The 12733-nt window shown below is 42.8% G+C and overlaps 1 protein-coding gene across 4 annotated transcripts in view; it reads right to left on the bottom strand.

Annotated features, from left to right (window-relative positions):
• Positions 1–4058: 4058 nt before the first annotated feature.
• Positions 4059–12733, bottom strand: part of PPP1R14D (protein phosphatase 1 regulatory inhibitor subunit 14D) — a 17846-nt gene continuing 9171 nt past the window's right edge. For 2 of the 4 annotated variants that reach the window (XM_064714046.1, XM_064714048.1), the window contains 5 exons: positions 12304–12419; positions 11333–11807; positions 7120–7215; positions 6902–6934; positions 4059–4899 (listed from right to left, as the gene is read on the bottom strand). In XM_064714046.1, the coding sequence (XP_064570116.1) occupies positions 4831–4899; positions 6902–6934; positions 7120–7215; positions 11333–11515 (381 nt within the window). In that variant the 5' untranslated portion in view covers positions 11516–11807; positions 12304–12419 and the 3' untranslated portion in view covers positions 4059–4830. The remainder of the gene's footprint in view (positions 4900–6901; positions 6935–7119; positions 7216–11332; positions 11808–12303; positions 12420–12733) is intronic. The other 2 variants (XM_064714047.1, XM_064714049.1) reach the window with 1 other exon arrangement.

The following is a 12733-nucleotide window of genomic DNA, read 5'->3' as shown; positions in this document are numbered from 1 at the left end:
GCCTGTGGTTAAAGTCTCTCCTGAAAATGCCTGATAGCCCTTAACAAAGTGTTGGTTTCTTATAATGGTACATTAGTCCTAGTGTCAAGCAGCTTAGGGAAAGAAATGAAGAATAGTGAAGTCATCAAAAATGTTTCTGTGGTGTGTCTGGAAAAGATGCAGGGCAGTGTTGCTCACTGACATGAAAGGAAGGATCCTTTGAAAAGGTAATCTGCTACTGATACAGTGTTGTGGCCTGCAGTGGCTGTGCCACTGTGCATGTGCTGTAAGAGCAACATGTTAGTCTGAAATAGTTGTGTATAAGTCTGAAAGCAGGATTTGACTTTGTTTATTATTTGGTCACCTGGTAAGATAAAAATGTTACCTGTGTGATGCTTTTCATCTGGTTAGGAGAGAAGCTCAGTTGCATATGTCCATATCTCTCCTGGGAGACAATCCAGATGCAAGTAGAATTTGCCAGTGCCCAGAACACCCAGAATTGCTTCAAATACCCAAGTAAATTGGCTGTAAACATGCTCTGTTATTCGATCAGGATGAGCTCTTTCCAAATAATGTGACTTCTGAGACAGCTCTCTAAGGCTGACAAATTCCAGTGCAAGAAAATAAAGGATTTGCCCTTGACAGGGAATTTCCAATGAATCTTGCCTGTCTGGTTTGACATTGCCACTCCCAGCAGTCTGCCTTGCCCCTGTGCTTAAGGTCAGTGCCTCCGAGGTGAAGTGATGAAACAGTGTTTACCTGCACCTCTGGTCAGAGGACAGCAAATGAATTAAACCACTGTTGAAGGTGGGTTTCTGCTAATGTGTTGCTCTTGATCAGACTCTTCAACAAAAACCTGATTCAAACAATGTAGAATAGTAATACTTTAGATCAACACACTAAAAATGGCAAGCGTATCCAGCAGTGCCTTTTCTTAGGAAGGGGTGGCAAAATCCGACTTCTGTGGAGGACCTTCTTTCTCCTGACAGCCCTTGCTTCACCAGTGCCTGTCTCATTGGGACAGATAGATGGGAAAATTACTTGAGTTGTTCTGATGCAAGAGCTTGCAATTAACCCTGTGACACACAAAATTTAAGTAAGTTATTTAAGTAAGCCCGTAGGAGCTTGCAGTCTTAAAAATCAAAACAAAATGCTGTTCTTTATTTATGTTATCATGATACTTTTTCATTGCTATTTGACATGGATAGTTAGTCTGATAGTAAGATAACCCAGTTCTATCTGAGGTTAAAGCCTTCATGTTTTATGTATACAGGGGAAGGTACAACTATCTGTTTTTATTTCTCTCCTAAATTGATCCACTGCTTTGGGCTTCAACCAGTGTCTTCCGCAAGCAGTTAGCAGTAATTTTGTTTCTTGATTTACAGCTGCTGGTTTTTTCAATATCTGAGTATCAGCTGGTATGATACTTGCAACATTTTGAATGCTTCATCAGCCACAACAAAACTTTGAGCTCCCTTGCAGTTAGGCAGCCTCTGTCTTGTAAGCCCTGCCCTCTTCACCTCAGTAGTAATGGAGCAGGTTGCAGCCGGAAGCAGTTTATTTAGATTCCCAAATTGGTGTCTGTGGGGCCATCCCAAGGAATCTAGAAATGCACCCAACCCATTACCTGAAATAGAACTTAGTCATACATGGAAGACTCTCTTCAAGTCGTACAGACACAAGCTACTATTTTCCCTGTACCACTAATGGACATTTTTGTGGCTGCTGCACTTTCTGCATGTAATGGGGCATTTTAGTAGTAGCCCAATCACTTTCCCCTGAAAAGCCATTCCCACTGTAGCTGTTGCCTCAGTGAACTCCATGTAGGAGGGGCAGAGGGGTATCCAGATGGGCTGTCTGCAGGAAGCACACCTAGTTGAATCTGTGTTGTGAAAGAGGAATGCTGCATGACCTTTAAGTGGGCAGTGCACTGTTAGCTGTGTTACTTACTCCCTATCCTTGTCTTTGAAAAGGTGCTGGTAAACAAAGGCACTGGTAATCAGTCAATTCCTGACAGGCCAGATCAACTTCAGTCATAGCTGTTCAAGCACAGAAGACAGCTTGGCATCTTCCAGAAAGAGATTCAACTTGTTTGCTCTTGTCTTTGTAGCAAGTCATGAGGGATTTTCTTTCCCTCTCATAATGTTTTGTATGTGAATTATCAAATGTGGGCTCCACTCCAACAAGAATTCAAATTAGAAAAGCTCATGAACTTTCATGCATTGGATTATCTTGGTATAATCAAGAGGGCAAAGTTCCTTTCAAGCAACGTTCTTAGAATCTACATACTTACGCTAGTGGTGAGAAACAACAAAGTTTACTGGAAGATGTTTGTAACAAAAATTTTTCAAGCATTGATTTTAATCTGTCCTTGTGGTCTAGTGTGAGAACAGCTAAAACATCAACCAAACCAAATGTGATTTACTACTGTTTAAGAATGAAACAAAAAAGAAGTTACTCTGATTGCATGACATTGCTTTTTGTTTTGCACCAGTGAGCTGATAAACCATCTAGCACTGGCCACATGTTGCCTTGGTTCCCTGATCTCAGTGTGCTCAGCTGAAGTGCTCTCAGGTATCATTATGTATCAGAATTCCTTATGTATCAGAAGCAACTGCGCATGATAGGGCCTATAGCTTACTCTTTTCCTGCTACTTGCAGAATAAGCATAAAGACAACTTTGGTCAAGCAGAGTTTTCAGAACCTGCTTTGGTTTTGATTTTAACAATGTCTACCTTAAAGCACAGACAAAAATTCCTTTTGCCTCACTCCATATTGAGGAAATACAGAACAGTTCCTGGGGGAAGAAACTGTTTCTCTTGGGCCAGAGGAGAGGCGTGTCATGTCTTTGTGCTGTTGCAACTCAGCAGAATAAAACAAAGCCTCTTAGCGGGGTATGTAAGTAATCTGATCTCCTATACTGCGGTCCAGTAGCTAATTGCATGTCTAGTTTAGGACACTCTCCTCATGTCCTGTCCCCCTAGCTCTTCCACCTGAACTTCTGTTTGATCCTAGTCATTTTTTTACCAGTGCTCAGAGCTTTTTGTCGATATGCTGCTCTCATTTCTCCAGGGGTGTGTTACATGAGTAGCAGGTGTCATCCAATAAGCCAGATCTGCACCCATTGCAGGTCTGGATTTTTGTTGATATTTTACTGATTAAGTTGAGATTTCATGAGGGTAGGCATGTCCCACTAGCCCCTTATTAAGCCCAAATTGGCATGTTCCCAGAGCCATCAAAGACATATATTAGACCTGATAAAGAAAGACCATTTTCCAGCCTAGTGGGTGAGGCTTAGAACATCTTGGAGCAGCCTTAGAACAAAACATGAGGTCCATGGCTTGCCAACTTCCAATCAGATACAAGAAAAGCATGTGAAAGGAAGCAGGCCCTTATATCACAGTTGGTACTGCAGCTTGGATTTTGTCTTCTTAGAGGACACAACCTACAATTTGTTCAATGACAGCTGGAAAATAGGAGGGAAGAACAAGATAATAGTCATCACACTGCTACTGATAAAGATGGAAAGACTACTGGGTTTAAGATATTACTGGTCCAGCCCGAGTGTCCTTGTTTGTCTTTGTTAGCTAACCTGCGTGCCCCTCTGGTTCCATAGTTGGTCCCTTCTGCCTGGCTCACCAAACAGACATAAGATTACTCAAAAGCTGGCCTTGAATGTTGTGCTCTTTAGGAGCTCCTCTGGATGTGACTCATCTCTTATGTTTGCATGGCCGGGTATCAACATAGGGACAGGGCATAATGTGAGAGCACTCTGCCTCAGCAATCAGCTTCCATTTGCTGTCTTATTTCCTAGTCCATGTGTCAAGTTACTGACTTGCTGAGAGGCTGGATGTAGTTTCCTCTGTATTTTTCCAGGCAAATACTAGTTGTAGCCAGAAGAGTTTGTGCATCATAAGTACTGTGTCCTACTTCCCTGCTCATTTGCGCGACCTACCTGTCTGCAAAAGACTCCCTCCGAAATGCTCCCTGAAGGGAAGTTGGGAGCAGGTATTTTTTACTTCAGTTTTTCTTTAGAATCTAAAGAGAGAGCAAAATCAAGCAGTGCATGGCTGGTTTTCTGTTTTAATATAAAATAAGTATTTTTCCAACATCTTTTTGAACTAGGAGAAAAATCATTCCCAGACCTTGTTCTTTTAGAAAAGGCTTCTAAGTTATAAGTCTTAAATTCCACAAAATGGGAAAAAAATAGCCATTAGCTGTAGCAGTTGCTTCACAAACTTCCCCTTAAGTAGACCAGGTGCAGTCAAACTATCATATATATTTTCTGTCCAATCTTCATAAATAACAGGCTTAGTAAGACTTACAAAGTATGTGCAATGCTGTAGAGTCAGGCACAGCAGTAACAGGCAGGAGATCACAGTTGGGTTTAAGCCAGACTAAAATGAGGTGCAGCTTAACAGCGGCTGATTTTCCGTGTTGATGAATGAGTGATAACCAATGCCTTGTTTGCCTTGCAGTGGACAAAAAAAAGAAGTCTTGATGAACTCCTGAGAATTGTATTCAGTGCTCCTTGGCCAGCATGGAAATTCCTAGAAGAATCTAAAGGAGGGATATCTTGTCCTGTTCCTCAGGTTAACACACTCTTTAAGAATCAGGAAAATGTACAATCTAGCTCCCTGCTGTGTGTAGATCTGGGAGGAGTGGAGACTTCAAACCACTGGTGCAAAGTTCACAAACTTGCTGAAGTTTCTCAATAAACTTGCTGAAGTTTCTCAATAATAATAATAATTAGTCCTAAACATACTCAGAAGTTCTGTTGCTGATCCTGGCTTTTGTCAGGAAGATACATGTTTCCTTGTAACCAAAGCTGGAGTTTCCATGTGAGCAAGGTCATTTCTTCTGAGGATTGGTGACTCTTCGGAGACCTCTCAATCGACTGAGCAATTCTGTGATGAAGTCCTACAATAAGAGTTGGTTGGAAAATGATGTTGTATTAATTCCAGCACTCACCAGCCCAAAGCGACTGTGGCGTTTCCATCATTCCCACATTCATCCTTACATTGAGCAGAAACCACAATTTTGACATGTATTGAGCAAACATATCTTTTAGCTTAGGAAAGGATGAGAAGGGTCTAAAAGCTCCTCCACTTTCCCGTCTCCCTTTGGAACAGCCATGTTTACTTTCTCCTCAGGAGCTAGCCTGACCCTCTTTATCCCAGATACCTGCTTTTCCCACTGTGAGATGACCTCAGGATGCTGTTGTTCTCTTTTAGGTTCCACTGCTTCCTGTTGCCACCATAACCTCCTGCCCACTTCTGCTGCCCTCCCAATCTAGGACAAAGCAAGCTGTCCCTCTTGTTGAACCAGTAGAGCTCCATGTGAATTTCAAACCATCCTGGAGCTGTGCCAGTTCTACAAGGAAGTGGCTGGCAGAGAAGAGGTGGAGCAAAACATGTAGGACTAATGATAATGTTGAGCAGGGGTTGAGGACAGGCAGAGGAGATAGATGAGCAGTTAATGGAGACAAACCCTGACTACTTTGCTGACACAGCCAAGGACTATGAACTAAACTGGCCTATCTGGTTATTCCAAGCAGAAGGCAATGTGCAAACTTTACCCTCTGCATGGCCAGTAACACCACCATAAAGAGGTGTGCAGCCTTTCTTACCCAGAGACATTGCTACATGTTCTTGTAATTAGGCAAGGTCACTGGAAATACTGCAGCTTGTTACCATTTGTGCTGTGTGGAATCCCAGCATCCTCGCTTGGGTGATCAGAGGTTGCCACATCATGCTCTGGAAGTAAATGCCTAGGATCATACCTTTCTTTTCAGTCAGTCCTTTCAGTTTCTTGTCTGCCTTCTGCAGTTAAACTCCTGAGATCTTTCAAGGGGACTGGATTCAAGATCCCCAGGGTGAAAGTATGTGTTTTTGCCAACAGGGCAGCAGCACCTGTATTCAGCAGGTACTGTGCTGCCCACAAGACACTTTCATGGCTTCTGACTTAGCAGAGCAAACTCTCTTCTGTTACTGCTCTGGGAATGTGAAATTCTTGCCTCAGATCTGACATTCAGACACTCTGAAAACTATTTCATATTGCCAGCTTTGCTGAAACCCCTGCTAGGTGAGTATCTGTGATGATTGCTACAGCCCAGTTTAATTTAAAAAAAATTCAGCAATACTAATATTGATTCAGTGATTGAAATTCAGTCATACATTCATCTCATTTTCTGTATGTTCAGCACTGCACAGCCACATCAGCTTGACAATACGTGATGGATGGAGTCTGATGGATGACGTGCAAGCAGAATGTTCACATGCAGTGCATGGGGCTGAAGCAGTGATGGGAACCACATTTGCACAGGTGCGCAGTGCAGCAAAGGCAGTCCCTGTGTGGTGCATGCACACAGTATTGCCTCCAATTGTCTGGACATTGTGGGATTTAACTGTCTAATTCAAAGTAAAAACTTGCAAAGTTATGTGGGGGAAAAAAATCCATGTGTAAAATTAACCTACATGGCCACTGCTCAGCAGTTATCTGCCCAGTCTAACCTAAGGGCTGTTCTACATCCTTGTCACTCATAACCCTAGTGTTTTAAGCTAAGAATGCATTCAGTTAACAATGTAAAAATGGTTATGTGAGCTATGGCACTGTCTATGGCTTTTCTACACTAAGGATCAAACAGCAGCTCAGACTGATCAGCTTAGGATGTCTGAAACATGGAAAGAACTTCCTGTGATTGTAAAGCATGATTCCTTATTTGCTCTAGTGCTCTGCCTTCAGCTCATTCATGTGCATTTATGTGTAATTTTACAATCACAGAATAAAGGCAAACACCTCCCATTATGATTAAACAAATCTGCAGCACAGTAGTGTCTTGGCTACTCAGCCAAGCAGCAGCAAAGACACCGTTACAGAATAGTATAACATGTACACATGTAAATTTATATGCTTCACTCACCTCTGTGGGGCTGGAGCACTCATGGAGGATTTCCTAAAAAAACAAGGAGTCGTCATTTTAGTATTTCATGAGTTAATCTAGTTCTCCCCTCCCTACAAAGAGGAAGGCACAAGAAAGCATCATGCAACACTGCCAGCATCTATTCTCTACCCCACATGCCACTAGTCTTTATGAAGAGAACTTCACTAACTTAAAATCACCAAGTCCCTCTATCTGACCTGTAGTTTTATTTTCTGTTCTTCATTAGGGACCTCCAGGAGATCTTCAAGATCAATTTGTGGTTCAGGAGCTGCTGCCTCTGTTTCCTCCCTTAGCTAAAAGGGAAAAAACCACCAGAGTTAATTAACTTTCAAACTTCTTAAGAACTCTAGAGGCCATCTTTAAAGAACTAAGCAGCTGAGTTACAATAAAACTATGCAGCAAAGTTGAGGTCAAGATATAAATCATCTCAAAAAAGGGAGGTTCTTGTAATGAGGGCATGGATTCCAGCCCCTTTGTAGTGTCTGCTACAGCCACACATCCTGACATAGACATTCTTCATCTTTTCCAAGCACTACATGGCTCAGGGATCATCACCCACCATTGGAAGACCATTTCAAGGATATCAAACTGCAGTGCCACATATACCAGCCTGTGACACCCTTCCTCTATAAGGAGTTCACCAAACAGAACTCCAACAGGCCTAATCTTAGAGAGGCATAAATAACAGAAGGAGATTTTAGGGTTTTATGCTAATTACACTCATCTACTTTGTATTTATACTAAGGCTCTTGGCAGTAATGGAGAGAAAATTATGCTGTTGAAAGACCTAACAATATTTTGCCTGCTTTCTCTAATAGATATGAGAGGGATATAATAGTCTCCTTTAATGTGAGAGGGACTCCAATTTTTGGTGACTGGAGTGATAAATCTTGTACTGCATGGGGGTGTTAGTTGGAAACATTTGTACACTTGATCACAGACACAGATTTTAGCTTCACAAATCTCTGCAAGGAAAGATGCCTGTGTTTTTCCAGTGTATTTGCAAAATTAATCTTTCACAACACAAGACTAGTGATATTTTGGCATAGTAATCAGTAGAATAAGGATACTGGGTGAACAGCACAGTTTCTGATTGCCAGGTTGTGGCATTTATGGAGGTGTCTGTAAAACATTAAACATTAAAGACAATACTTACAGGAAAAAAAGAAACTTTTCTTGGGCAGTCACTGATACTAAGCCAGAGAGGAAGTAGAAAGCCCTTGTTTAACTTTGATATACAGCTAGCTTAAGAATAAATAATAAACCAGAGTTAAATATACTGCACTATGACCCACACAGTATTTCTTCTTAAAAGTAATATTTTTCATGTGACTTTTTAGAAAACAGGTGTTGATCCAGGCTGACTTTGTCTCTGGTTAGGAAGCTAAGTAGGCTGGGAAAGCTAAGTAGGCTGGGAGGGTGAGATAGGGTAGGAAATCCCTGTGGTTTTTAGTCCTAGTATGGATGTTCTTCTGGATTCCATATGCAAGGAATCATCTCGAAAATGAGTCTTAGTTTTGTTGCTAAAAAGCCTCGTGACAGTAAACATGGTAGCATTCCCTGCATCAGGGGGTGATGTTTGAGCTAACCTTGCTGTCATTTGAGTCTCTGGAAGACACCCAGGAACTGTGCACTGCCAAGGGCAGGTGGAGCAAAGAGGTAACAAAGAGACAATTGTAATGGAAGTTGATGGATACAAGGAAGCCTAAAGAAGCAGGGCAACTAAAGAGTCTTGTCACAATGCACAGAGGAGAGCAGGATGACCTGCTGAACATCTCTGTGATTACAAGTAATTTACTGTGGCACATGTATGTATTTGAAGAGATCCTGTTAACAGTCTCTGACCTGGCACGACATTATGTTATGTAGTTCCTTGTAGCAAATCTCTGATGCTGGCCTGAATACATCAGGAAGCAGGGAAATCTCTTGTGCTAAAGAGATACTAGCAAGGGCAATCCACTGGCAATCTGTTCCTGTAAGGGCATGGCTGGGTTTCTCACTTGTGCCTGCTGGGATTTTGCAGTAGGGAAAAAGAATCCCCTTTGGGCATCTGCTCTGATGACAGTAAACAGCTCTTCATTCTCTGGAAAACAGAACTGAACATAAACTGACTTGTTTTTCTGACACCTTTGACGTGTAAAGGTCTATATCTGTACACTTCAGCAAGTAAGAGTAGCACATGGAGGACCCCATCCTGGGTCATGTTACTGGTCATACCAAGTGCTTCTTGTCTGTCTCAGAAAAAACAGTGACAAAAATGTAACTCTTTAAAACTGCAGTAATTCTCCAAAGGGCAAGATATTCTGTTACTCAAAGGAGCAGACATTCTCCTTGTTTATCTCTAGCAAACCTCAACAGTCAGGAAAAGGACTCTGAATTGAGCTACCAACTCCAGGGACAGTCCCTCAAATGCCAGTGCAGGATGGCTGGGAAGCAACATTGTCACTGCCACTCTTTTGAACAGCCTTCATTCAGCAGGACTACCACGGTAGCACTTTGCAGACACATTGAATTTTGCCTGTCTGACTGGGTCTGCAGATAACTTCTGCTCCCACGTGCACTGTATAATGTTTCATAATGCAGTATCAAGAGGCCTAAGATACAGCTAAGAATTTCTTACTATCATTTTAATAATCTATAGAAAACAACTGGAAATTCACAACTAACTTGAAGAGATTAGTAATTTTTACTGGGCAAGCTGTGTTTGGGAAATCTAAAACAGTTAGTTAACTGAGCAGAAGCGGTAATATACTCATTTTCAGAGGAGCCATGCATTTGCAGAAGAAGAAAGGACCTTTTTCTCCATATTTGTTTTCTGCCTGTTCTTTGCATAAGGCATAAATTAAAACAGAAATATTTTATCTCCCAACATGACATGAGAATCTGGCACATTCCCACACAAATATCAAATACACAGTCACACAGGAAGTCACACAGAAAATTATTATAATAATGATCATAATAATAAAAGCAACAGCAACAACCATAATAAGGACAGATTTAGAAGCAGTTCCTGAAGTCTGGGTCTTTAGCTATGAAGGTAACATTATTCTATAGCTCTCAGGCCAGAAAATCAGCCTGGGCAGGCAAAAAATTTTCTGTACCATCATGGCAAGTAGCATGAAACACACCATTCATGGCCTGTTTTGAATGTCCACTTCAGTGTTGATTGCAATTTGAAACCGCTGATGCTCAGAGTGGAAGGCTCTAAAAAATCATCAGCTCTTATTTCCTTGTGTCTCAAAAGTGTGCTTAACACTGTGCTGGGGTGCAAATACAGAATACAGGGCAGAAAGAGCCTGGCAGTTCATTTAGTCCATCCCCATCCAGGACATAAATAAGAAGTTTTACACAATTTGTTAAACCCATTTGTGTCATCTGTTGAAGATGGAGATTCTCTGTGAGTCAAGAAAGCTGTATTTTCTTACTGTATCAGCCACTGCCCTAGAGAGGAAAGCAAAATCCTTAATCAAGCTATTTAAATGTATTTAAGATCATGATGTACAATGGGGGAAAACCTTTCATCTTTTACTGTACCACATTCCAAAGGATTATCTCAACCACAGAAGAATGCTATTGCTTCTGAAAGCACCCAGCATAACTATCATGCATCTAAGGACAATATATGAATAGAAGTGATAGTACAGGGTTAAAATTTCAGTATACCCTGGCAGTGCTGGAACTTGAATGTCACTAACCCAGCAAAAAAATGCAACAGCTGAAGTAAAATCCTGTACCATTCAGATGCTATAGGCACTCCTGGCTCTTTCCTACTGGGACAGCTCTCAGTCAGGCAGGAAAAATTTGGGAGGGACCGTTCCTGGTGCAAAGGAAAGCTCAGGCAAGGGAGACAGCTCTGAGGATTGGTGAAGATGGAGGCATAAGATTTCTACATGTGAGCAAGGAGTGTTTTTCCGAATCTTCCCTGTTGCCAGTAGTGTGTGCAGACTCTGCAGTTACAGATACAGCACATTCTGAAGTGTCTCATTCAAACAGCAGGTAGGGCCTCACTGTTGTGTCCAAAAAGAACAGGGATACACTGATCATTCTAACCCAGCTAGCCTGGATACTGCTCACCACAAAGCCACTCACCACATGGAGCTCGGCAACAGGAGTCATCCCAGGTTTATACATCTCTCTAGGTTGTGCTACTCATGCTGAGCAATAGCTACACCCCCTCAGTGGGTGCAGCTCCAGGCAGTTCAAAGCCAGCTGGATTGCATCAGTGCAAGCTTCCCTGCTGCCAACACACCAGAGTGCTGCAGAGGGGGCATGGAGATAACCTGCTTGAAGCTGAAGACAAGGAACCATTTCCAGTGAAGCAGAGCAAGCAAACCTCTTTGCCAACACACAGGGCCTCTAGATCCATTCACCTGACAAGCAAGGGGTCCGTGTGCCCCAGCTACTCACCCGGCACTGGTAGAGCTCCTGCAGCTGGGCATTGATCCATTCCTCCAGGTCTAGCCAGCGCTGTAGGTCTTTGCGGTTGTACTTTATGGTCAGCTTGCCCAGTTTCCTGTGTGATGATTCCTCCCCAGGTTTCTCTGGTGTCTGGAAAGTCACCCGGGGCAGTGCACTGGAGTTGCTGGCCATCCTCAGTGCCTCCTCCTCTGGCAGCAGGAACTCTCCTTCCTCTGGGCTCCCTCACCCCTTCTCTCTGCCTCCTTTACCAAAACCTCTCTGCAACCAGTGCCTCCCAGCACAAGCTAGTTACAGGCACCAAGGCTGGCAGGCATTGGTGATCCTAGGGAGAGAGTTAGGGGTGGCCACAGGGCTGGGGCAGCAGCCAGGCTCTGCAGGCTGAGTTACAGCTGCGGACTCTTGGGTTTCACCATCAGACGTGCTGACAGGAGCAGGGAGGCAGGCAGAGTTGTTGTAATAACATCTGTTGTTAAAAGAAGCCAAGTGAACCAGGGAATTGATGAACCATGTTTGTTAATATTTAACACAAGTCAGGTCCGAGAGGTGGGGAAGAAGGAGGTTTTAAATTACTGTTTTCCTACAGGCATAACTTACATGCATGTGCAATTCCAGAGGGCTGAGCCATACATAATGTATTGAGTCCTGCTGCAGTTCATACTCAGTGAACTGCCTGCAGCTACAGGGTTTAGCTCCCTTTGAGATGGTATATTTGGCATTTTCCAGCTAAAGCACTGGACCCAGCACAGACAAGAAGTGGCCTGGAATCAGGCAGCTCATTCATTATTTTACAGCAGTAGGTCAGGAAATGACACTGCAACACAAAGTTGGGCTCAGCAGTTCCATTTGCTGTTCTATATTCTCTAAGGTAAGTCCAGCTCTCTCAGAAATTTCTGTAGAAATCCCAGTATCATGAATTTGAAAATATTTGTATAAGGAAATTTTGGGATAAAAGAACATACCTGTGCTCCAAAAAGTACACTATTTGATGTGATGGCACTGCAGGGGAAGACCTCACTAGGGATATAGCACCATCTCCTTCCCACAGAAGAGTACTCATGGTAAACAGGTTCACCTGCTGAGGCATCACAAATGACTATCAGACTATATATTATCAATGCTTGGTTTACAGTTCCTCCCCACCTGGTTAAAGGTCTGCAGCATTATTGCCCTATGACATTTAGAAGAATATGTGTGAGAAGTGCACACGGCTGTTCTGTTCAGAGGAACAGAAATCAGGCTGGCTGTGATTGCAGGGTGCCAGGACACCTCTTTTTCCAGCTGTTCCCAGAGCCCTCCAGCAGCCTGCCCAGGGAGCTGCCCCACCACATGGACAAACCAACTGAGACTTCTCCATCCTGAAGCAGATCAAGCACCTCCAGTCTCATGATT

Source organism: Zonotrichia leucophrys, chromosome 5 (genome assembly GCF_028769735.1).
Source record: "Zonotrichia leucophrys gambelii isolate GWCS_2022_RI chromosome 5, RI_Zleu_2.0, whole genome shotgun sequence".
Classification (NCBI taxonomy): Eukaryota; Metazoa; Chordata; class Aves; order Passeriformes; family Passerellidae; genus Zonotrichia; species Zonotrichia leucophrys.
The sequence above is the reverse complement of the archived record's forward strand: the minus strand, read 5'-3'. Positions and strand labels throughout refer to the sequence as shown.